The sequence below is a fragment of the Colletotrichum chrysophilum genome (assembly GCF_026319265.1).
Source record: "Colletotrichum chrysophilum strain AFK26 chromosome Unknown scaffold_34, whole genome shotgun sequence".
Lineage (NCBI taxonomy): Eukaryota > Fungi > Ascomycota > Sordariomycetes > Glomerellales > Glomerellaceae > Colletotrichum > Colletotrichum chrysophilum.
In genome coordinates this window covers 91,772-115,713 of record NW_026517321.1, presented here as the reverse complement: position 1 = coordinate 115,713, position 23,942 = coordinate 91,772, and the positions used below count along the sequence as shown (strand labels likewise).

The window sequence follows — 23,942 nt, the reverse complement described above, 5'->3', positions numbered from 1 at the left end:
TACGGCGCTCAACACAACACACCCGTCAGCCATGTCTGTCACTGGAGGATGTTTTATTTTGAGGACCCAGAAAGACTCACTTCAATGCAATGGCTCGCATTGGCATCAGCGATAGTATCGTCGGTACCCGGATAGCCCTGGGGTGAGAAGCCTCATCCATAAGGTATGGATGTGAATGCTCCTCACCGAGGGAGGCAAGTGGGGCTTCCCGGGTGAACCTCGCGTCAATATCGCGCAAACTGCGGGTTGCGGAGGCAGGTGAGACGCAATCGGAGACGCTAGTGAGGGGCTATCCGAACTTCAGCCGGCCAAAACCCTGTCTGCGGAATCTCGGGACGGCGTCCAGCTCCATGATCCAGTTGAATTGGCCAATGCGGAGCCGACAGATGGGTCTCAAGACCGGAGTCTGACGCCAGAGGAGGCACAAAGCTCCAGCCGGGGTGAGGGGCAGCACCTCACTCAACGTGGGGTAGCTGGGAGATGCGCTGGACTGATGGACCGCCTGACCGCGTCTTGGAAACCGTAGTTATCCCGTCTGTCCCATCTGTCTTCCCCTCGAGGCCTTTCTCGACGCCTCGGCTGTGTGGTGGGAGAGAGGAGGGTCCGGCGACAGGAATCACCTTACGCTCGCTCCCTCTCTGCGCCTCGGCATACCTTGTCTGCCAGTCTTTCCCCGGGAACGAACAATACGTGGTTCTGTTTGCCCAACACAGATATTGGAAAACCACCTCCCACACCATGAGACTAGAGACTGGGGCTGCTGGCTGCTTGAACCGATACTCCGCCGCGGCGTCCGGAGATGGCCCGCTTTCGAGCTCGTAATAAATCTATTTAACACCTCTCAGCCTTCGAGAAACCGACTGATCCTGCCATTTCCAAATCATCCATCCAGCTTCTCCTAGCCACTGCCTATTGTTACGTCGCCTGCTTCCAATTTCAAGCGGCATCTTTTCTGTTCCAACGTAGAGATACCCAGCCAACTAAGGGTTTTATTTTCCGATTTGCCGGTTCAAAGCCCACGATGGCCGATTTCAATGTGGATGACCTGCTAAAGAAGCTCACCGTCTCCGAGAAGGTCGACCTTCTTGCGGGTAAGCCACCTCGTCCCAACTGGCGCTCTCTCCCCGCGATCGACGTCATCGACAGATGGGATCTTTGTGGGCTAACGCAATTGCTTCAGGTATCGACTTCTGGCACACCAAGGCTCTTCCCAAGCACAACGTCCCTTCCGTGCGACTATCTGATGGTCCCAATGGCGTTCGCGGCACCAAGTTCTTCAATGGCGTTAAGGCCGCCTGCTTCCCTTGCGGAACGGCCCTTGGCGCCACTTTCAACACCACCCTCCTAGAGGAGGCTGGAAAGAAGATGGGTGAAGAAGCCAAGCTCAAGGGAGCTCACTGCATTCTCGGCCCCACCATCAATATGCAAAGATCCCCCCTCGGTGGCAGGGGCTTCGAGTCTCTGGGTGAAGACCCTGTCTTGGCCGGCCTGGGCTCTGCCGCCATCGTGAACGGCATTCAGAGCACCGGCATCCAGGCGACGCCGAAGCACTTTGTTTGCAACGACCAGGAGCACAGGCGCAACGCTGTTCACAGCATCGTAACTGAGCGAGCCCTGCGCGAGATCTATGCCCTCCCTTTCCAGCTGACTTTCCGCGACTCGCAGCCCGGCGCTCTGATGACGGCCTACAACGGTGTCAACGGCAAGTTCTGCAGTGAGAACCAAGAGCTGCTTGAGGGACTTGTTCGCAAAGAGTGGGGTTGGGACGGCATGATCATGAGCGATTGGTACGGCACGTACAGCACAACGGAGGCGGCCAACGCCGGTCTCGATCTTGAGATGCCCGGTCCTCCGCGCTTCCGTGGAGAGCCCCTGAAGTTCAACGTTTCAACCGACAAGGTCCGCCAACACATTCTGGATGAGAGAGCTCGTGCTATGCTCAAGTTCATCAAGAAATGTGTGGCAACTGGCATCCCTGAAGGCGCCCCGGAGAAGACTGGCGACACTCCTGAGACCGCTGAGCTGCTGAGACGCATTGGCGGCGAGAGTCTCGTTCTTCTCAAGAATGAGAATAGCGTTCTTCCCCTCAAGAAGGACAAGAAGGTATGATCAAGAGCTTTCTCTCTTATACGACAACAGCAGCTGACTGGAACCGCAGACCGTCGTCATCGGCCCCAATGCCAAAATTTGCACCTACCACGGAGGCGGCTCCGCTTCTCTGGCTGCTTACTACTCCGTCACCCCCTTTGACGGAATCAGCAAGAAGCTGAGCTCTCCACCCGAGTACACCGAGGGTGCCTACTCCCACAAGCTTCTGCCTCTCCTTGGCAATGTTGTCAAGTCAAATGGCCAACCCGGCATGACCATGAAGGCTTACAACGAGCCGCCCACCGACCACAGCCGCGAGTGCCTCGACGAGCTTATCCTGACCAAGACCGAGCTCCTGCTTGTTGACTACTACAACCCCAAGTTCAAGTCCAACCTCTGGTACGCCGACTTTGAGGGCAGCTTTGTCGCCGAGGAGGATTGCACCTACGAGCTCGGCCTAATCGTCTGCGGCACCGCCAACCTGTTCGTCAACGACAAGCTTGTCATCGACAACACCACCAAGCAGCGCCAGGGAGACGCTTTCTTTGGCGCCGCAACCGTCGAGGAGAAGGGCCATGTCGAGCTCAAGAAGGGCGAGACTTATATCTTTAAGGTCGAGTTCGCCTCGGCCCCTTCGTCAAAGCTCCAGGGTGACAATGTCGTCTTCGGTGGTGGTGCCCTCCGCATCGGTGGTTGCAAGGTTATTGATGACAAGGCCGAGATCGCAAAGGCTGCTGCCCTCGCGAAGGACGCCGACCAGGTCATCATCTGCTCTGGCCTTAACGCTGACTGGGAGACTGAGGGCAATGACCGCGCCGACATGGAGCTTCCTGGCTACCTCAACGATCTCATCTCTGCCGTCGGCAAGGCCAACCCCAACACCGTTGTCGTTAACCAGTCAGGAACGCCTGTGCGCATGCCGTGGATCAATGACGTTGCCGCCCTTGTGCAGGCCTGGTATGGAGGCAACGAGACGGGTAACGCCATCGCCGATGTCCTGTTCGGCGATGTCAACCCTTCAGGAAAGCTGTCTCTCAGCTTCCCCGAACGCGTCCAAGACAACCCGGCTTACCTCAACTACCGCGCTGAAGCCAGCCGCACTCTGTACGGCGAAGATATCTACATTGGCTACCGCTACTACGAGTACATCGACCGCCCCGTCCTCTTCCCCTTTGGTCACGGTCTGTCTTACACGAGCTTCGCCTTTAGCGATCTCGTCGTCAACGACAAGGACGGCAAGCTTACCGTCGACGTCACAGTCAAGAACACAGGCTCTCTACAGGGTGCCGAGGTCGTCCAAGTTTACGTGGCGCCTAAGCAGAAGGCCAAGATCAACCGCCCACTCAAGGAACTCAAGGGCTTCGCCAAGGTGGCGCTGAAAGCGGGCGAGAGCAAGAAGGTGACGGTCAGCATCGAGACCAAGTACGCTGCCAGCTACTTCGACGAGGAACGCCATCAGTGGTGCGCAGAGAAGGGCGAATACGATGTTGTCGTCAGCGACAGCAGTGTTGTCGCCGACAAGGCCCTCAAGGGATCCTTCAGCGTTGGTGAGACGTTCTGGTGGTCGGGATTGTAGACTAATGGTTGATGTCCATGTGGATGGCAGGAAAAAAGGAGTAAAATATCTTTTCATAGCTGTCTTGGGTATGCAACGAATGAATGATGAATGCGCACATAAAATATAAATGTTCTCATTTGCTTCGTGGGCCACATCAGTAGAATCTTGAATACACGAACTTCCGCCCAAACATCTCAAATAGTCACGTCTATCATAACATGCATTCATAGGTCGTAGGAGTGCAGAAGACAGACTTCCAGAGCCGTACTGCCAAAGGTCCGTTACCCGAACGAAAGCTGCTGTTAAGGCGAGCTCACGCGCTTTTCTCTCATATCGCCATCAGAGCTTGGTGTGCTGTTATCTTCGATCCTTCGAAGTTCGTTCGGCGGTATCCACGGCTCCGCGTCGCCCAGTCGCTGTGCTGTCAAGCCAGCGCTGCCGGCATTCTTCATCCCCGCCTCGAGCTGGCGTTGGTACGATATGCGACGAAGGCGTTCCGCTTCTGCCGGGGTCAAGTGAAGCTTCAGAGTCTCGTCAGCATAGGTCTTAAAAATGCAGCTGCGCACACCTGGGGCGGTACATACGTAGAGTTCAACAAGAATGGCATGGATGGCTAGAGCCAGCCACGAGCCCGCACCGAATACGGCTGCAAATCCCGCCGCAATCTCGGCAGGCTGGTGGGCGTCCACGTTGGCGTGAACAAGAACGTTCAAGCCAGGATACTCGCCAGAGTAAAAGCCTCCACAGTCAGGGTAGAAGCCGAGGACCTTGGTCTGGTTGTGGCGGAAGATGAAGTCCAAGACCGCGCACTGCTTCACCTCGTAGTAGGTTGGGTCGGTATTGGCCACGACTCTAGCAGCCAAGAAACTGATGATGCGCATGGTGATGATGAAACCAGCCTGGGGCACCATGATCGTTAGTTTTGAGCCTTTGGAGACCTGGGATGTGTCCTTACATATACCCAAGCCCTGAGCATCCAGGCACGATGCTGTTCGATCTGGAGTTTCTTGACGTTGTAAATAGCAAGCCCCAACGCTCCAAGGAACATGACGCTGCCTCCGCCCACGGCCGTCTGCATACTGACACCACCACCAAAGGTACGCCGCGCTATCATGAAGACGCCAATGATGCCGACGATACTGAGGAGAAGGACGAGGTATCCGTTGAGGCGGTGGAACAGGATAGCCTTGTGGCGGATGACGGGAACGAACTGGAGGCAGGCCAAGAAACCACCGGGCAACACACCAGCTAGATGCATGATGATGCCAATCCTCCCCGTGCCGGATTGGTAGTAGTAGCACTCTCCCGGGAGGGCCCCTGATCTGTAATCTGGATTACAGAATATACCTTTGAAGTCGAAAAACATTAGGCGGGCGAGGATGAAGCCCACCATGGCACCGGCCGTGATAAAGAAGAGAGCAAAGTTATAACCCTTTTTGAAGCCGAGTGGGTTATAGATCTTACGCACAAAGGTAACAAAACCGTTGGCGGGAGGCCTTGGGGGAGGAGACATAGTGGCAGGCGGGCAGACTCAGCTAAACAAAAACCCATCGGCGTGCAACAATGGGCAAGCTGGAGTGAGACAAGCAGCCGCTCCTTGATACGTGCTTCTCGCTGAAGAATGGAGAGGAAGAAGAGTCGTACAATCACGGACAAGATTGCAAGATACAGCCAGTGGAAGAGACGAACGGCCTCTCATATACGTTGACAGAGACATCGTCAGACAATAGAAGCACCCGAGACCTCGGACATCGATCCTAAAGTGGTGTTCAGCCTTGGTAGAGGATGAGGAGGGGGATGAGCGATGAACATCGCTTGACAGGGTAAGGGCTGGGCTGGGCCAGGCTGGCTCCCATCCGGATCCCCCGCCAAAGATGCGTCGCTGCAGCTGGGCATACAGGATTAGCCGTTTGACAGCGCACCGGAGTCGTGTCTCACCAGATGCATGGCACCATGACATACAAGATAGAGGAGCTTGGCATCCTTGCTCCAACGATACAGGGCCAAGCTCGGCCGAGAGGGTGGGAATGGCACATCTGGACTCGAGCCGGGGGACAGCAGGTGTTTTCCGACCAGGCGGCTACCACGTCGTAGGCTTTCTCTCTCTCTGCAGTTTCCAAGCAGGTATCCGTCAGGAGAGGACGCTTAGGCAGGAGAAAGAGCAAGTGGTGACACTGGGAGGCGTTGCGGGACGGATCATGCATGCTCACCGGTCCTGTCACCGGCCGGCGTGGCGGCAAAGAAAGGAAAGAGGGCATAGCTAGCCAGTAAGAGGGCGAAGAGATGGGTGCCGGCCTCGCGAGGCTTCCTGCAAGTGGTTCACGAGAAAGAGGCTTCCCAGGTCGGTCCACTTAAGGCGAGGGAATTACCTGACGTGCAGATGGCGTGGGCGCCGAGGGCCACGAGATGCGGCCGTACGGGAGGGATCGAATACAAGCGGGCTGCATTAGTGTCGATTTGGGAGGCGGGGCGAGCAAGGAAGAGCGAAAGATGAGATGGTTGAGAAAGGCCATGAGGCAGGAGCCAGCCGATGGCGGTGTGCTTGTGTGTTTCTGCAGGTATGTGATGTGCGGTGTGCCTCCACCTTGCTCATGACATTGCACCGGTTATCGTCCAACGTCTGCCTCGAATTTGTCCGCTCCTCTGATGAGGCTCATTCTGATGTACTACGTCGCCTTTCGCAACCGTCTTATCCCATCAAGGCACCCACGCTCCGGTAAAGAGGTTGGAATTGTGCGGGGCGGGCGACGAGCCAAGACCGAGGTATTGCAGCACATCTGCCGCATACGTTGATGCCGGGCTAGTACCTTGGGCTAAGCCGCCTACGACGAGTCCGAATCATAGGGTCCTTTTGAGCAGACGGATGGGAAGTAGAGAGCAGGAAAGGAGGAAGAGGAGAAGGAGGCTAGGCGTGAGACACGAGAGCCCTGGTGGCTTCTTTAGCTTGGATTAACTGTGTTTATCATACACAGCCGCCGGCAACGTTGGAAGCCTGGACAAGTAGGAGGAGTTCTAGATGCTGCCGGTGATCTTTTTTTTTTTTTTTTTTTTTTTTTTTTTGACGTGGTGGTTGGAGGATGCTGACTGCAATGCAAGGGACCCGCGAGCTTCGCCATGGGAGCGAGCACATGGCTCGAGTAACAAATTGGGAAACGCGTGGTATCGATCGGTGGAGCAATCATTGGGTTAAGCTCCTATGTATCCGTATCCGTATGCAGGACACCGTTGATGGAACGTTGGAGGTGAATGTGGTGGACGCGAGCTTTGACCCCCTTTCGTCGTTGGCGTGGGCAGTTGCGAGTCGAAAAATCCCATCAAGACCTAGAAAAAAGAAATATCAATATGCCCATGGCCGAGGCTGGCCCCCATCGTCGTCACATGATTCGTCCGGCACGTATCCCGCGTAAAGAGGGCACCACAACAACACGCTCCACCTTCCCAAACCACCTCGGTGCACCTTTACCTCACTACTAGGTAAGGTACCTTCCGGTCGACACGGACCCCACACCAGTACCTTTTCTACCTTACGTCTACCTAAGGCAGGTCCTCCCGTCCCGCTACAATCGCCGTGCCGTGTCCGGCCGCGTTCCCGCCCCCTCCTCACCGTGTTCCTCTACCTACTCGATCACTCTTGCGCCTCGCCATGTCGTCAACCCAAGCAGCTCCGCCAACCGTGATAGCGCAGAAGCAATCCTTCCTCGCTACCCAAATCCGCCTACTTTCGCAGCCTATCCAACCGTCCCGCACATGGCTTGCCGCCAACGACTCCTCCGAATCACCACTAAGTGATGCCTTGATCGAGCACGTGGTTACTCGTCTGAACCACAACATCGCCCAGCACTCTCGGCGCGCCTACCCTCACCAGGCCAGCCGACACGTCGCCGAGCAGATTGACTCTCTTTACCTATCACATCCCACAACTGTACAAGAAGATGAGCCATCTGACGGTCTCTCGCTCTCTCTTGACCTGAGTAGCCCCCCCCCCCCCCCCAAATTGTTTATGCACCGCTCCATATACCTGCAGGTACGTAGGCTGACCGAACCGGAACAAAGCCGATGACGCTGCCGTCAAGTCACTGCCCGCAACATGGCCATCTGATGGCGATGTGACTACGTATCCCATGGAAGCCAGGCGCTATCACGACCAGTTTGAACGTCTTAAATCGCTTGCACAGCAGAGGCAGCAAGTGAGAGATCGTGTCGAGCGACTTGGGCGTATGAAAGCTGTATTGAATCCTTTCCACTCGGACGGGTCCGGCGTCGGGGTTCAGGAGAATCTTGTCACACGCGACGGCGAGGTCGAGAAAGAAATGGAACGCATGCGGGTTCTGCTAGCTCGTGTCGGCGGCCGTGTTAGCCTCCTACCCGACTCAACCGAGTCTGGGTCTCTTCTCAGGGAGGACGACTCTCTCGTCGTGGAGCCTGTGGCTACGGGCGAGAAACGGAAGCTTGATGACCTTTTGGGCAGTTTTTGAGAAGACGCTGTCAAGCCAGCCCAATGTACGCACAAAGGTGAAGGACTGTGTAATTCTTTCATGATTCGTGTTTCATTATTGGGCACGAAGAGTGTTACTAGGTTCTAGGTTTCAAAAAGGATACCCCGACGCAGTACAAGATACAAGATGTTACTTCGCTTTCCCACCGCAAGCACACTGCAATGCATGGCTGCGCAAGCCCTCTACTTGGAGTAAAAAAACCAGGCCTTCATGTTCTGCTCGGACCGGGCCGAAGTGGCAAGGATGCATCTCAAAGATCATCGCCGCTGGGTGCAATGCTCTTTTTCCTCTGCTGTATTTCACCCTCCAGCGTAGCATCCTTGGCACTGTCGTCAACGTCTAGCCCCTTTGGTTTCTTCTTGCTGGAGTCGGCATCCTTGGCTATCACCTCCTCTTCTGCAAATGGATTAGGTGGCACAACGCGTAACTTGACAATGACCTCGTTTTCATCGTCTTCAAGTACCTTGTGATACACTCGGAGTCCTACCACGGCAACGGCGTTCCACGGGTCTCTCTCAAATTCATCCTGGTCATCTAGGAGATTCGAAGGGTTCGATGGCGGCGGCAGGCGTCCAGGGCTGTTCTCCCGCGACTTGAAGTCTTCGATCCTGATGTCGAGCTCTCGCTCGGATAAGTCGGAAAGGGAGGAGATGCTCGACAAGTCGTCATCGGATTCACAAAGCATCACACCGAACGCGTCGGAATTTTCCGACGGGGCTGATGGATCGCTTTGGGTGTCTTCGCTTCTCTGGGGCGTGGCTTGCCGGCTTTCATTCGTTGTATTGGCGGCTTCTCGGCGGATGTCCACGATTGGAGTTTCCCTAGCTTTCGCGGGATGCAGCCCAGCCAGACCGCGGTTGTCCGAAGATCCCCCCAAGATCCCACTTGGAGTCGCCTCAAATGGTCGCGTAACATCTCCGACAGGTCCAGAGTCCGACAACGTCTTCGGTGAGGCTGCATGCTTATTGCTAGCACCGCTGCTTGCAGTTTGTTTGTCTCGTTCAGAGATGTTTAAGTCTTTGGTCTGAACTTCCAGTTCCTGAATCTGGACGTGCTTTTTGGGAGACGATTTGAATTTCTCGGGGGTCTGCGCTGATTTCTCGGGTCCAGGGCGATCGTTTGTGTCGTATCGGGTCTTTGCTTGTGTGGCCTTTCTCTTTTCTGCCCTGGCTTTATGTCTCGCGTGCCGCTTCGCCATCTGTTTCTTGTCCCGCTTTGCGGCCTTGACGCGCAGGTAATGCTCCTGCTCGCGCTCTTCTTGGATTTTGCTCCTGATCTCGGCGCGCTTCTTCTCCCGCTGCTTGTTCTCGTGGGCTTCTCGTGCTACCTTTAGCTCAGCTGACTCGACAACTCTCCCCTTGCTATGGGCAAGGTCGTAAGCCAGCCCAATGCGAGTCAACTTCTCGCGGCGACTTTTGGCATTGTTTCTGATGACCTGCTCAATCGACAAAATACTGTCATTCCGTACTGCGTCAATTCTGACGTAAACTTCGTAACTACCGGCTTCGAGGTCTAGCTCCACGTTGACGGATCGATTCATGCGGTAAGATGCTGGGCTCCGTACGACATAGTCCTCCTGGCCGGCTATGTGCAGACGGAATTGCAGGTCAAACCTATACTGGCCTTCCAGGCCTTTGAAGTATCGTTCGTCGAGATTTGCCAGAACCAGAACCACAGAAGTAGGCTTGGAAAGCTCAAAGGCGAAATGAGTATCGTGGTAGTCAAGGGTCCACGGTACTGAGAACGTCGTCCAAATGGACGTTACCTTCCACTCGGGTCCAAACAAACGTGTCACGTCGAAAATGTTGTACTTCTTGAGCAGGTCTTGGTACGAAATCCAGAAAGCTCCATCATCCCCAAACTTGTGATTGAGCTTCTGGAGCCACTCAGGCGTCCACTGTGAAGAGCCATCGCCTGATGATGTTAGCACATATAAGAGCACATGCTCATGGAAATAGGCCGCACTTACTCCAAGCACCCTTCCATTCCCCCTTTCCCCAAGGGTTCTTGAGTAGAACAAGTCGTTGGTTGTCCATCTCGACAGCTTTCATGACGCTATAAGCATGCATTTCAATGATGCCCTTGCGTTCGCCCCATCCTTTGGAAGCGAATCCAGTAGAGCATCCAAGCAACCAGGATTCGTTGACTCTGAGGAGTTTCTCTTTCCAGAAGTACTCCTTGTCTAGGATATCGGTGGTATAGATCTCTGAAGTTACACCGCCGGTAAGGTCCTCAATAGCCTCGCCGGTGAAACCCCCTTCGATGCAGGCATAATCTCCGTGTGCTTTAGCATATGCTTTCTCGAGAAGTGGCAGCCAAGTTTCGTTTGGGTTCTCGCACTGAGCAAAGTAAAGAGCCCCGCTGTTTGACTGGTAGATCCGTCGATAGGCCTCTTCTGAGTTGACACGTTCTCGATCCTCCCAGAGAATACGTTCAAGATAGCCTTCGTCGTAGTCGGGTTTTGTGAGATACAACTAATGCGAGCGGTGTCAGCCAAGGTCGATAACAGCGGGGCAAGGAGTCTCTCGGTACGCATTGCTCGCTGACACCGGAATCGTTCACACTCTTTCGTCGACTTACGTACCTTATCGTCAATGATTTCGCTGAACCACTCACCGTCCCTATGGAACACAAAGCCATAGACGCCGACGTCTTGGTCATGGGCAACACAAACTTTCTCGATCAGGCCAGATTTATTGCTAAGATTGCACAGCGCAGCCATTAGCCAGCAGTCTCCATCTCTACCTTGGCGCACGTCGTTAGCGGTAGGGCCATCGATGTAGAATTGAGGGCTGTCGAAGATGTCAACAACGCGCTTCACAGCCTTCGGTGCGAACGATGACGGGGAGGGCTCCTTGTTCTTGGTATTCCAGAGGGACTCCAGGCAATCCCGTCTGCCAAACTTAAGATCGAACTCGAGGTCGAAATGAGGATCCCGGTACTTCTGATTTACTCTCCGACACTCTTGGACGATCTTGTCAACCTTGGTTTTGCACACTGCCGCAGCCTCGTCATATGATGTCTGGGTGCATACTCCGGTAGCTGCAGCCGATCGTCGGGCGACTTTCTCGGCGTATTCGTTCTGAGGGATGACAGTGGTCGCTTTTCAAAGTTAGAACCAGCAGCAACACACCCTGGGTCATACAAGGACGAGAGAACATGGGGTTAAACACCACGAACCTTTACCAGGGGTCTTGGTGGTGAATTTCGTCCAAAACTCATCAATAATGTCTTGGGGAGGCTGTTGCTTCGCTTTTCGGGGTTTGCTGACGGTGACGGGCATCCTGGCTAAGTATGTTCGGCGTCGCGGGTGATCGAGGGCGGGCGGGCCGACGCAAGATGCGATTACTGAGTCTGAGCTGGAATCGGAGCTGTAATCCATGTTGATTGATGTTGCCCAGAAGTCGCGTTGATGGGGAAGGGGCCAATGGTCTTTACCGCCGATGCACTTGCCAACACATGCGGACGTTGGACACTTGCATGTGCGCCTGGACAAGGCAGGTGTGCAGTGGCAGGTATCTAGAAGTGGCAGGCATGAAATAGAAGCAAGCGAAAGAAGTCTGCCGAGCAGTAGGCAGGAACCCAAGTGAAGAAAAAAGAAAGAAGGAGCAATTTCATACGATGATGGTCACAGTGAACGGCAGAACACATCAAGGCTCCGGCTTGGGCTTCTGCTGTGGCATTCGCTGTGGCTGCGGCTGCGGTCCTGGGTATGTCGCGTTGGGGGCGGCGCCATTTATACCAGCTCATTCGGCGGCTGAAGTCCCATGATGATCAACGGCGGCTTTGTATTACCGCTAAGGCACGCCTGCTGACGCGACCGCTACACTGACATGCATAGCAGCCGCATGAAGACTCGGACGAGTGTGACTACCAAGTTGACTAGGCTGGCGCTTGTAGTTGGGCGGGTACGACACCCTTGGGACCGCAACGAATCCGCCTACATTTCTGACTTGGCCAGGCAGGTGAACAGGTAAATAGGCAAGCAGGCAGCAAGCGGACAAATGAATTGAAAAGGATCCCCATCCTGTTTGCTGTATTGATCTGGTATATTGACGCGTGTGTACGCACGCAGAGAGTGCTTTTGTTCACCTCATGTGTCCTGCATGCGAGAGCACTCACTTCCTACCTACATGACGTTACACACATCAGCCCCCAAAATCTTTAATTGTCTCGTTCAACTATCCCGCTTCAGGTGTTTGGCCGGCCGCCTGCAAAGTCATTTAAGTGTTCATGATCATCTCACTCACAAAATTGGCTGGTATCCCGCCATAAGAGGGAGTAAAGTGAAATCTTCCTGCTAGGGCAATGCTTGCAAGTTACAGTATGCCCGCGGGTATGGCCGGTGCTCTTAGCAAGAGACCCACTTAGGCCGTGCCGTTGCGGCTCCGTCCCGCTCCCGGGTGAGAGCTGGCCAAAGCTTCCAGTGTCCCGTTGATCGCCTTACGGACACTGAGCGACGCCGGAGTAGGTGGGCGAGACAAGACGGCCTACACTATTGTATGGTCTTCATCAGCCCTGGTCTATTTGGGCTGATTCAGACGCACGCGAGAAGAACGCGAACCATTCGTTTAAGCAAAAGCTTGGGTCCTTCTAGTGGAATCACATCACCTCATGCAGTACGCCTAGCCCATTCGAGGCCTAGCGACTCGATGCCCTTCTGCCGCATAACTCCCTGCAATCTCCTCGTGATTTCTCGCCCATGCAGGCGACTGATGATTCGGCACACCGTACGCAATCGTGTGCCATCGCCATGCCGACGCAGTGGCTGATTTAGCGCATCGCCGTACCACAATCCGATCTAACAAGCCCAACGTATTGTGGCGCGTCCTACCAGCCATGCCATCGACCGGTGCAAATCATCTCGGGGCGCCCATCACAACATCATCTTTCCTCCTCCAAGGACACTCAAACGACTCAATCAACTGCTTCTTTTTTTTGTGCGTCACGCCACAACAGCTTTGCCATGGTGTCCACCATGTCTCCCTTCGAAAGGGTCTTCTACTCAACAACCACTTCCACCGCCCCAAAACTCTTTTTCTTCATAAAAGACTCGGATCTCTCACCCCCCCCTCAGCCATATCTTTCATTCCAATGAAATCTCCTAGCCTGGCCTGCTCGGTAAGCGAAGGTCTACAGACAGTTTTGAACTGCCCGTGCAGACCGCAGCGTCCCATCGCCTGTCAGTGTTCAATTCCCTAGCCGCCAGCCGCCTTGACACCATATTGTCCTGTGGAACAATTTTGCCGCCGCCGTAGTTCAGATCCAATCTGGGGCTGCGCGCCGACTATGAACCATTCTGGATCACGCAATGGTGCGCGTAAACAGGGAGCTAAGTCGAACCAGAAGGAACCGTAGATAGCCATGAGGTCACGAACTTTCCTTTTCCAAATGCAGGAATGAAGATGCATATAAATACGTTGAGACCGTCCGTCGTGAGAGTCGTTGCAAGAACCAAGGGTAGTATGAAGAGAGGAAACCTTTCCCGTTTTGTTCCAGAAAATGAATCGTGTTGACGAAGGGGAATCCCAGTAGACGCCGTGTAAAGCAAAGGATGTCGATTGGCGACAAGCCGTTTTTATGCAGGAAGTAAAAGTAATAACCAGAATGAAATGGGCAAGGTGCAGGTGTTATGGTAGGTAGGTACGAGAGGCGTAAAGGGTCGTGCTGAAAACATAAGGAAACCAACAACGATGCGCTGGCGTGTGTAGAACTAGCGGAGCGGCTGCTTTTCACGCAGCCAACTTCTTCCCAGTCCGGAACCGTCTCATGGAGAGGACGACGCGGCCACGGATCATTGCTTAAGCAACGGGGGCGATGGGTGCAACAGCGGGCGCGGCGATGCCAGCGGCGGCATTCATGTCAACGTCGTTGGGAATCTCGCCATTCGCGTTCTTCTGGGGGCAATCGCGCGAGATGTGGCCAGCCTCGCCGCACTGGTAGCAAGTCTTGCCAGCAGTGTTCAAAGGACCGCCGTTGGGCGCGGTGCAGTCACGAGAGATGTGGCCGAGCTTGCCACAAGCGTAGCACTTCATGGCCTGAGCCTGGCAATCCCTCGCGAAGTGGTTAGGGCCTCCGCACTTGTAGCAGGTGGCGGGGCGGGGACCACCAGCGAAACCGCCACGTCCGTAGCCGCCGAAAGCACCACGAGGAACGGGGGCGCCACGTCCGATGCCGACGCCGGCAGGGTTGGGGCAGGCACGCTTTTTTAATTTTTATGTCAGCTTCTCATCGACGGCGATTACGCAAGATTGCTTACAGCGAGGTGACCGGGCTGGCCGCAGTTATAGCAGCGGCCACTGGTGCCAGCGCCGCTCAATCGCAGGGTAGGGCAGTCGGCCTGGACGTGACCGAGGCCCTGGCAATGGTAGCACTGCTTGGCCTCGGTGGTGCGCGGCAGCGGGCAGCCGTTGGACTCATGGCCGGGTTGCTTGCCTGACATTGAGAGTCAGAAATTCTTCCAATATTGACCGATCTTTGGGGATAGAACTCACAGTTGTAGCAAAGACGCTCAGCTGACGAGCAAACCTCGGCGTAGTGGCCAACATTGCCGCACTTGTAGCACGCGCGACGGGAGAGGGAAGACATCTTGCAGTCTGATGTAAAGCTATCAGAGAAGGAAGGTTAGTCGATTTACTCTTGGCTAGATTTGTGCTCGTTGTAGCGGTTTATTGAGGAAATCCAGCTTGTCGGATGGTGTTGCAGCGGAAGTATTCGTCTCCGAGGTCCCTGATGTGCAATCCTCTTCGGACGGAATATCCGGCAATAGGGTACACAGTTGCGCTGGGAGCTCAGATCTTGGGCAGTGATGACACGCGTTTCTGATGCCTCGGTCCGTCCATTTTCTTTCTAGATTTGCTTAAGTAGACCCATGCCAATCACCCGGGACTTGATTTGTGGTCGAAGCGCGCAAAGAGAGGGATCTTTGCCAATGCGAAGGATGCCGTTGGGAATGAACCTGCGAACGCAAGGGCGCAAATGACGCAGGCTTCGGTCTCATCGTGGTCTGGCGCTGTTTGTTGCCGGCTTGCGATTGAGGGATTATCGCAAGTGATCCACCGAGGGCTTTTCGGGAGGAGGCGCATCGGGGCGAGATCGAGTGTGGGGGACTGAGGTGGCGCGCAGGAGTAACGCAACAGTCGCAGCGCAACGATATGAATAGCCAATTGAGTCCGGTGGACTATCGGATCAATGTAGCATCAGGTAGGCTCCAGAGACCGCGATCTGTGAAGTTGGGATCGCAGCTTGACGTGCGAACCCGACAGAACGGGTGTCTTGGCAAGAAGACGAGGATTGCGGTCGTTAAAAGTAGTGGTGGGCCAGAGAGCAAAGCAACAGGCGGGGTTGGCGCATTTCCGCGGGTCGCATAGCGAGATGCGCAATGCGTGCGGGACCAAGGAAGAAGCGATCGCATCTTCAGTGTGGCAGTCTCCCAAGTTTCTTCGTGGGGGGGCAGAGAGATGGGATGCGGCAGGACTATCGTGATCGTTCCCGTTGCGTTGGGTGGGCGCATTCTGGTGAGGCTGATGGCGAATGCTGCTGTGGCAGGCTGGCCCTCGTCGACCGTGTCGCATTGGGTTGGCAGAAAGAGACGTTTGCGACGGCACGCTGGGCTGGCTGGGCAGGGAAGGCAAGATGAGGGGTAGATTGAGGGAAAAGGCACAGAGAGAGAGACAGAGAGAGACAAGGACAGAGAGGTGCTGGGGGCAATGCTGATGCGATGGATGCAGGTACAATCGAGGGCGAAACTCACCTTTTCGCGAAAAATTGCCTTTGGGAAAATTCGGGAACAGTTCGTTTCCACGAAGGTTGCTGTTGTTTAATGGGCAAAAAAAATAATAATGTGTGAGGAAAGAGGGGTCTGGTCCTTTCTAGTAGCGAAGAAAAAAGGACGGGACACGGCTGGGCTGGCTGGACCTGACCTGTGACTGCGGCTGTGACCCAACGGGGGACTAGACCAGACTGGACTGCTTAGGTAGGTAAGTAGGTAAGTAGCGAAGGCAGGTAGTATGGATGCAGGTAGGTTGTCCGCTGGTTTGATGGCGGATGACGGAATGTTGCTTCCGGGGTAGGAGGCCGAGGGACTAGGGACTCCCAGGACCGCTGGGCAGGACTGACTGACTGACTGACTGACTGGGGACTTGGACGGGGCTACCTCAGTGAGGGGGGGGGACCTAAAGTGGCTACGGATGCCTCGAGATAAAACTAAGGGTAAAAGGTATTTGTCTCAAGTCCTGCTGAAGGGGTGAGATGTTGCAGAGAATAAGCAAGCGCACTCGGTCAGTGCCTTACTTACCTACCTTAGGTACTTGCCTACGTGCCTGCCTAATTACCAACTACCTACGCCGTAGGCAAGCTGGACAACACGGAGGATGACGGGCGGGCTGGGAGGGCGAAGCGCGAGCTTTCTGTTTCTCTTCCTTCCCTTCTCGTCTCGCGGGTAAGGTGTCCAACAATCCCCAATACCAAGAGCAGTCATCACCCGGTTCTAAAGTCATCCAAAGTCACCACCAACCCCTCCATCGCCTCGCCCGCCATCGGTCAGTCAGTGACTGCAGTAGCGTGCGTTGGAGGGGGAAGCCTGGTCATGGATGTCGACCGGAAAGGAAAGGCGAGGCCAGGACAGGGCCAGGATGTGTACAGTTTGGGGTGAGAGCTGAACAGGCCGGGCTGGCTGGCTACCTGAGCCATCGGGATGGATGGCAGCGTTTGTAGCAGGGGGTTCGAGGCAAGGAAAAACTTCCTCGTCAGAGACCTGAAGACTTGTGAAGCAAGCTCCCACTGGCTTCTATTCGCCTCTGCTCTCCTCCTCTCCCCTCTCCTGCCCTTCTTCCAAGTTCTGCGAAGGCAAGGCATGCACCTGCGTCTGGTCTGCGCCTGCGCCTGCACCTGCACCTCACCTGCATCTGCACCTCTTGCACCTGCAGCAGCACATTACTGAGGTATGTCATCACTTTTTCCTACGAATACCCGCTCGGCCTCATGTCCCCCATGTCATGTGTGTGGCCGTGTCGTGTTGGAACTTTGACCCTCCTGCGTGTCTGTCTCAGTTCCCTCCTCCTAGTTTCTCTACTGTCAATGGCAGTACCGGGGCCCTTGAGTGCTTGTCGTGCCCTGGATACATGGAAGCGACCTTCGAGGAACGGATCGACTAGGTCGTTGACGACGTCAAAAGGTGGGAAGGCGGGGAAACATGGCGCCAGGGGCGGCGGGGCCAAGTATCGCAACGGTACCCCCGACTCTCCCGCTTTCCGCTTCCCGCTCACGCCCGGCCTCGGTCTTCAACCTACCTTACGGATACCTTACCTCTTTACTATGTACATTACTTACATATTCACAATTCACTACCAGCTCAGCTGTCACTCTTCTTTCAACACACTGCAGCCGCGATCCATCATCCCACCAAGTCCTCCAAACACCCCACGCGCTTACGCCCCTCTAAGCGAGCTAAATTAGTCCCTACCTTACGTAATATATACTCAAGGCACCTTCCATACCTGGTACTTGACATACGCTCCCGCTGTATGTTCGGCTCAGCAAACCTCACATCGCTTAGCCGCAATTCCTGAGCGCAGACAGATACTCATTCCCGCATCTCGCAGCACAAAACCTGAGCCGTTGAAAGTATTTATCCATGTAGCATGGCGTGCCGTGGCTCAGCGTGCCTGACCCAAACGCATGTCTGTGTGACTGGCGCTGCACCGTCGGGTGTCTCTCTTTTCTGGCCCCCAGGTTGCCTGCCCGTCTCTTTTCCCCGCGCCATTGGATGTTCATCATTTTCTGCTCCACTCCGCTCCCAAGCACGCGGCAGCTGGAGAGCAAAATGGGTGTCCAATAGGCCAGCCTATTCCTGTACATCCAACGCTAGCAATTAATAGATCTCTATCTACCTAGGGTGGACTGGTGGCCGTCTTGCTTATTTTTGCATACACACACACAGCTGTATTTACCCGTACAGCGGAGAACGAACACCTACTAGCAGTAGAACTACCTACGAATCGTTGGTGTAGCTCCTCATGCCTTTCTTCGACCGTAGCTCTGTTGTAATCACACGCTTTATCGCGGCAAAGCAGGGAGAGCCTCTTTTGTGCCAATGGTGCACATTCCGACGGTCCGGACACCCGCCAGCCCAACTAATGCTGTGGAACCAGCCATGCAAAGCGTGACCTTCCCTCATGGCCCCTCTCGTGACGCCTTCAGCTTGTGAAACACCCGCTTGTATTGGAAATGAGCTGCATCCCCTCGCTCGATTATTCTTGAAATGCCATGCGGAAGTACTACTAGTGCAGTCCCAGTCGACTCGCTCTGTCTCCCTGAGCAGCATATAATGACCGCAAGACACTTATGATGGCATGCTTCAGGTCCTCCCGTTCAGTGGCGTTTTCACGCACTGCCGAGACGTGCCTCTAACGAAACTCCCTTGACGCCGCTAGCCGCGCTCTCATTGTACAATAATATCACACGCAAGGTTTCTTATGTCTTTTCTGACCACGTAAATGGGATCACCATGGGCCTCGTCGTTCATTCATCCGCCCAACCTCAGAGGGGTGTGGTGGGAGTACTTCGGTCATTCCTGGCGCCATTGACCGGGGCCGAGCATCTACAACGTAGCTGACACCGTCTTCCGATGCATACGATGGTGGTCGTGGCCCGCTGCCAACCTCCCTAGAGTTCGACGGGCTGCCATTTGATGTCGCATTAGGATTGCGTTGCCAGTATATCCTATTGGGATCCACCCGCTGTATCCTCTTGTTAGTTGAAAATAATTAGAAGCATCCATGCTGCTGGCACGTACCACACTCTCTCTCCAGAGCCCGTAGGCTGGCGGCTTCGCTTTGGCTGCATCGCTTATTTCGCCCTCCTCCTCTTCGTCACGGGCCAACACCACTCTGATCGGTTCCCGTGGGACAGCGTACCCTCCTGGAGCAACAAGCTGCGGCATTGGCGGCCTAGCCTCGTCGTCTGATCGCGGTCGAATGACGAGCATGCATAGGCGAATCAAGCCGTGGCAGAAAAAAATCGTTGTAAAGAGAATGATGAGTATGAGAAGTACCGTGAACTCGCTACTGCGGATGTTCTGTGTGAGAGACAGGGCAAGGTCTACGGGGTCAGTTAGGCTTTCCCGACAGCAGCACTAGGCATCACTCACAAACGGCCAATAACAGGGCGAGAAATGTGCCTGAAATAAAGCACCGAAGGATTTGCGATCGCATGCGTCGCGACTTCACCCATGGCAGGCAAAGCAGGAACCTTTTCGGGTGTCCCTCGTTGTTGTCTTCTTGGTTTCGCTGCCTCCGTCGTCTGCGCCGCCTTCCCTCCTGTGCCATCTGTGCCAGATGCAATTCTGCAGGATCTGGCCCAGTAAACCTTCTTGTCAGTCTGTGGGAATGTGATCGAGCATGCTGGGCAACGGGAGATGGCATCGCTACAGGAATCTGCGTAGCTCCCGCCCTGCTCACATACGGTCCGGTAAGCGGATCGGTCGCCGCTCGACTTGGCAGTGGTTGTCCTGAGCTAGGCCGCGAGTTCGGGCCGTTGGAACCACTCGTCCATGTCCTCGCAAGATGCGGAAGATTCAGTCGAGTGCTTGGGAGTGTTGGGAGGCCTATATTGAAGCGCGGAGTCTTGGGACTGTCATCCTCGCCATCGTCAAGGCGCTGCATTCTGCCGCCGGGATGTCTTCTTGAGGACAGAGCAGGCCGTGTTCCAGGGAGTCGCCTCGGTCGAGGTCGCGAATCCTCCTGCATTTCAGGCTGTGTTGATGGTCCAGCCAAGGCCTGTTGCTCAATATCTGGTCCATTCGAGGGCCGTCCGCGTCGCAGAAAGTCCATACTGGAGGGTCGAAGCTGATATGCACCTCCCGATTGAACGTTGAGAGTTAACTTCGCAGTTATCGCCGTTCAAGGTTCGTCATGCTTCGGCGGGGAGGATAGCGAGAAGCGCGAGTCGGCGCTGTGTGTTTCGCACTTCTCGTGTGGAGGCTGTCGACGCTGCCACAGATAATACTGCGACGAGGGGGATCCTTTATTGTAGACGGAGCAAATTGCGAGTCAGCGTCTCTCAGAGGTACGATATTGATGGCCGTCTCGTTGAAGAATCTTTGTAGGTGCGGTCACGGCCGGCTTAAACAATGCCCAATAGTTAGGAGAAGAAAGTTGTGAAGGAAACAACGGATTGAGAGGGTGCTGTTGTGTCGGAAGTTCCAAGGGAGGACTGCCGGCGACTCAACGGCCTCGATCAAGGAATTCGACGGCTGAAGGGAGGGACATTCGCAACCGAGAAAGATGGGAAGCAGAGAAAGTGTCCAGGAGGACAACGCTGGCGGCGCAGTTTAGCTTCCAGAGCCTGCACAGTGATGGCCAGTTGAAATAAAAGATGGATTGGGAGGTAGATGAGAGAACGTAAACAAATGGTCAATGAAAAGAAAAGGATGAAAAGGAAGCCTGATGGGCGCCTGGCGCCGCCAACATGACGCTGAGTGAGGCAATTGATGAAGAGAAGACGGAAGAGCTGGAAAAGAAAGGGAGATTGAGACGAGGAATAAGGTGAGGTGAACAAGGGACTGCCAGTCAGGCGTTATTTCTCGGTGCGTCCGCAGCTGCCTGACTTTGTGTAAGTGGAGGTATGTAGGTACGCCAGCCGGACGGACAGCCAACAGTTCGGTTCGCTAGGGGAGTTCGAGGCAAGGCACAAGCCGGCAAGTATTGGTAGGGTCTTGTCGACTATTGGAACGGAGGAGAAGGTCGGCCAAGATCGCGAGTGTTACTGGACAGACCAGAAAAAGAAACTGCGGCGCAGACTCGGGGCACACAGACAGCTGTGACCAGTCTCATGGCAGGGCACCTGGGATTCTGCGACGTGGAAGGGCAGAAAAAAGAGGAAGAAGCGACCCTGGGTGACGAGGAGGTGCAAATACGGACGAAAAACAGGAGGAAACGTGCAGCTTCTGCGGCGTGGAGGACGGGAACATGTTGCAGCGCAATTGGACCCTTGCGCTGGCGAGGCTCAATTTCATCCGTGCCTCTCGCAGTGTCCCGGGCTCCCACTGGGCTCCTGCACAGCTCCTGCACAGAAGAAGAGATGGATTCGCCGTCACTTGTCGACTTCTGTGACAGCTCGAGTGTTGCATAATCGCCCAGGGGTAACCACCACAGGGGTCTTATTGGAGATGGAGAACACCAGATGTTTCGGATTGCACGGGTGCGAGGCGCTAAGCCGTTTCTGGTCTGCCACCGTCCACCACCTAACCCAATAGTCACACCCGACAATCGGTCCCGGGTTTAGGTAAAAGCGCAGGGTAACTTCCATTCATATTTTCGCAGGGTACTGGCCTGGGGACAGAGATTAGCCAACCAAAGGCCTTTAATTCGCTCGCGGGCCCCTTCTTACGGCGCTTACCTCAGTTATACAGGCAAGCGCAAGGCGTACAAGTTAGGCGCAACAGGCAAGCGCGAAAAAGCAGGCGCGAGTAAAAAGCAGACGCGAGTACTTATAGGCAGGCGCGAGCAGGCAGGCGTAGAGGGCAAGTGCAGCGTAGAGGGCAAGTGTAAGGTAGAGGGCAGTAATAGGAAGGGAGCGACTACGATTACAGGGCTCTGATTGGTTAGAAAAGCCGCGCCCTGCGCTTCTACCTGATCCCCCGCCATTTTGCCCACAAACTTTTTCGACTGATCGACCTACGTACTTTACCCCCACTAGATTTTTCAACCTCAGTAACCCCCGCCCTTCCAACCCATTGATTTCATCGGCCTTGAAAACGCAACGAACGCAACGAACGCCACTCACGATCATTTCCAACATGGCCGAGAAAAAGGCGGAAGCTGCGGCAGCTGGCATGCTCTGGGGGGGCAGGTTCACAGGTTCGAATGTTTCGGGAAACAAGCTTCGGATGCTGTATACTGACCTCACGGTGCCGCAGGTGCGATTGATCCTCTCATGCATAAGTACAATGCCTCCATCCATTACGACAAGGCTCTTTACAAAGAAGATATCCTTGGGTCGATTGCTTTTGCCAGAGCCAACTCAAAGGCCGGCATCATCAGCGACGACGAATTTCAGGCGATTGAGCGTGGTTTGCTTCAAGTGATGGAAGAATGGAAGCAGGGAACTTTCGCTATCATGCCGAATGACGAAGATGTAAGAGGACGCTCAATTCTACTCAACTTCTCGAGGCTAACACAAAGAACCAGATTCACACGGCAAACGAACGTCGCTTAGGAGAGGTCATCGGCAAGGACATCGCGGGTAAGCTGCACACAGGTCGCAGCCGCAACGAGCAAGTTGTCTGTGATATGCGCATGTGGTTACGCGATCGGATCCGCGAAATCGACAGCCAACTCGTTGCATTCCTCAAGGTCATTATCACACGTGCCGAGTCTGAAATGTAAGCCTAGCCCCATCTCTGGCCAAAAGCGGCTCCCTGCTGACTGACAACCTCAGCGACTACATCATGCCTGGATACACCCATCTCCAGCGTGCTCAGCCAGTTCGATTCTCTCAATGGATGATGTCATACGCCGCTGCGTTTAAGCAGGATCTCGAGCGGTTGCGCCAAGTTTTCGAAAGGGTCAATCTTAGTCCCCTTGGTTGTGGTGCTTTGGCCGGCAACCCATTTCGAATTGATCGAAACAAAATCGCTGAGGAGCTTGGTTTTAGCGGAATAACCTTGAACTCCATGAACACTTCGGCCGATCGCGATTTCCTAATCGACTTCCTGGTCTGGAACTCGATCTTCACCAACCACATTAGCAGGTGGGCTGAGGACCTCATCATATATTCGACATCTGAGTTCGGTTTCGTGCGGCTGGCCGACGCCTATTCTACGGGTAGCTCTTTGATGCCCAACAAATTCAACGCGGACTCGTTAGAGCTTCTGCGCGGCAAGTCAGGGCGTGCTTTCGGTCAAATGGCTGGGTTAATGATGGTGAGTCCTCATTTTGACATCTCAGCCAGTTGCCCTGGCTTTTGAGACGCGCATCGGGAGTAGCTACTGACTGTTCATTTAAAAGAGTGTGAAAGGCTTGCCATCTTGCTACAATAAAGATCTTCAGGAAGGGTGGGGGCCTATGCTGGATTCGGTTCAGACTGTGTCAGATAGTCTTGGCATAGCCAACGGGGTTATTTCTACCCTAAAGGTGCGGCCAGACCGGATGGAGGCTGCTCTGGACAAAACGATGCTAGCCACTGATGTTGCAGAGTGGCTGGTGAGGAAGGGATGTCCGTTCAGAGAGGCTCACCACATCTCTGGACGCGTTGTTGCAGAGTCTGAAAAGCTGGAAGTTGCGATGGATAAGTTAACCCTTGAGCAACTGCAAGCCATTGACTCTCGGTTCACAGCAGAAATTGCGGAGGCATTCGAATATGAGACGAGTGTCGAGGCGAAAACGGCTAAAGGCGGCACCAGTCGATCAAGCGTGCTGGAGCAGATCCAGGTTATCAGGGCTATGTTGGATTAGGGGTTTGATAGCATGGGAGGACTACTTAAGTAGTTTCTGTATGGGGCCAGGAACGTACGGCCCAATATCGACGAACCCGGGCGCCTGGGGGTGGTGGAAGCGTTGTGGCAGTTTGGCGTTGGCGTTGGCGTTGGCGTCCAGGGCCTGAAAAAGGTCAACCATGAATACCTGACCACCTTACCTAGGTACCGTTCAAGACAGAGTCACCTTGACAACATCCAAATTAGCAGACACGCGCGCTTCACTCGACGCCAAAGAATTCGGACCTGACCCAACTTGTCTCCTGCCACCCTCTCTGCTGCGCATCTAGCAAAGATACAGAAGGTACGATATGTTTTCAGGGAA

The 23,942-nt window shown here is 54.6% G+C and overlaps 6 protein-coding genes across 6 annotated transcripts; 3 read left to right on the top strand and 3 right to left on the bottom strand.

Moving 5' to 3' along the window:
• Positions 1-1,021: 1,021 nt before the first annotated feature.
• COL26b_005170 (uncharacterized protein) lies at positions 1,022-3,664 on the top strand (the record flags this gene model as incomplete). Its single annotated transcript, XM_053178026.1, has 3 exons — positions 1,022-1,091; positions 1,181-2,103; positions 2,159-3,664. The coding sequence occupies 3 exons, from the start codon at positions 1,022-1,024 to the stop codon at positions 3,662-3,664; spliced, it is 2,499 nt and encodes an 832-aa protein (XP_053037985.1).
• Positions 3,665-3,948: 284 nt separating this feature from the next.
• Positions 3,949-5,159, bottom strand: COL26b_005169 (uncharacterized protein; the record flags this gene model as incomplete). The annotated part of the gene is given in 3 exon segments (XM_053178025.1): positions 3,949-4,584; positions 4,602-4,975; positions 4,994-5,159. 3 exon segments carry the CDS (start codon positions 5,157-5,159, stop codon positions 3,949-3,951), a joined length of 1,176 nt encoding a protein of 391 aa, XP_053037984.1.
• A 2,130-nt stretch (positions 5,160-7,289) lies between these two features.
• Positions 7,290-8,121, top strand: COL26b_005168 (uncharacterized protein; the record flags this gene model as incomplete). The annotated part of the gene is made up of 2 exons (XM_053178024.1): positions 7,290-7,617; positions 7,700-8,121. 2 exons carry the CDS (start codon positions 7,290-7,292, stop codon positions 8,119-8,121), a joined length of 750 nt encoding a protein of 249 aa, XP_053037983.1.
• Positions 8,122-8,392: 271 nt separating this feature from the next.
• COL26b_005167 (uncharacterized protein) lies at positions 8,393-11,425 on the bottom strand (the record flags this gene model as incomplete). The annotated part of the gene is made up of 4 exons (XM_053178023.1): positions 8,393-10,056; positions 10,112-10,616; positions 10,727-11,244; positions 11,323-11,425. The coding sequence occupies 4 exons, from the start codon at positions 11,423-11,425 to the stop codon at positions 8,393-8,395; spliced, it is 2,790 nt and encodes a 929-aa protein (XP_053037982.1).
• Positions 11,426-13,943: 2,518 nt separating this feature from the next.
• Positions 13,944-14,730, bottom strand: COL26b_005166 (uncharacterized protein; the record flags this gene model as incomplete). Its single annotated transcript, XM_053178022.1, has 3 exons — positions 13,944-14,345; positions 14,402-14,577; positions 14,637-14,730. 3 exons carry the CDS (start codon positions 14,728-14,730, stop codon positions 13,944-13,946), a joined length of 672 nt encoding a protein of 223 aa, XP_053037981.1.
• A 7,210-nt stretch (positions 14,731-21,940) lies between these two features.
• On the top strand, positions 21,941-23,597 carry COL26b_005165 (uncharacterized protein; the record flags this gene model as incomplete). The annotated part of the gene is made up of 5 exons (XM_053178021.1): positions 21,941-22,001; positions 22,061-22,278; positions 22,332-22,525; positions 22,582-23,065; positions 23,193-23,597. The coding sequence occupies 5 exons, from the start codon at positions 21,941-21,943 to the stop codon at positions 23,595-23,597; spliced, it is 1,362 nt and encodes a 453-aa protein (XP_053037980.1).
• Positions 23,598-23,942: the final 345 nt, after the last annotated feature.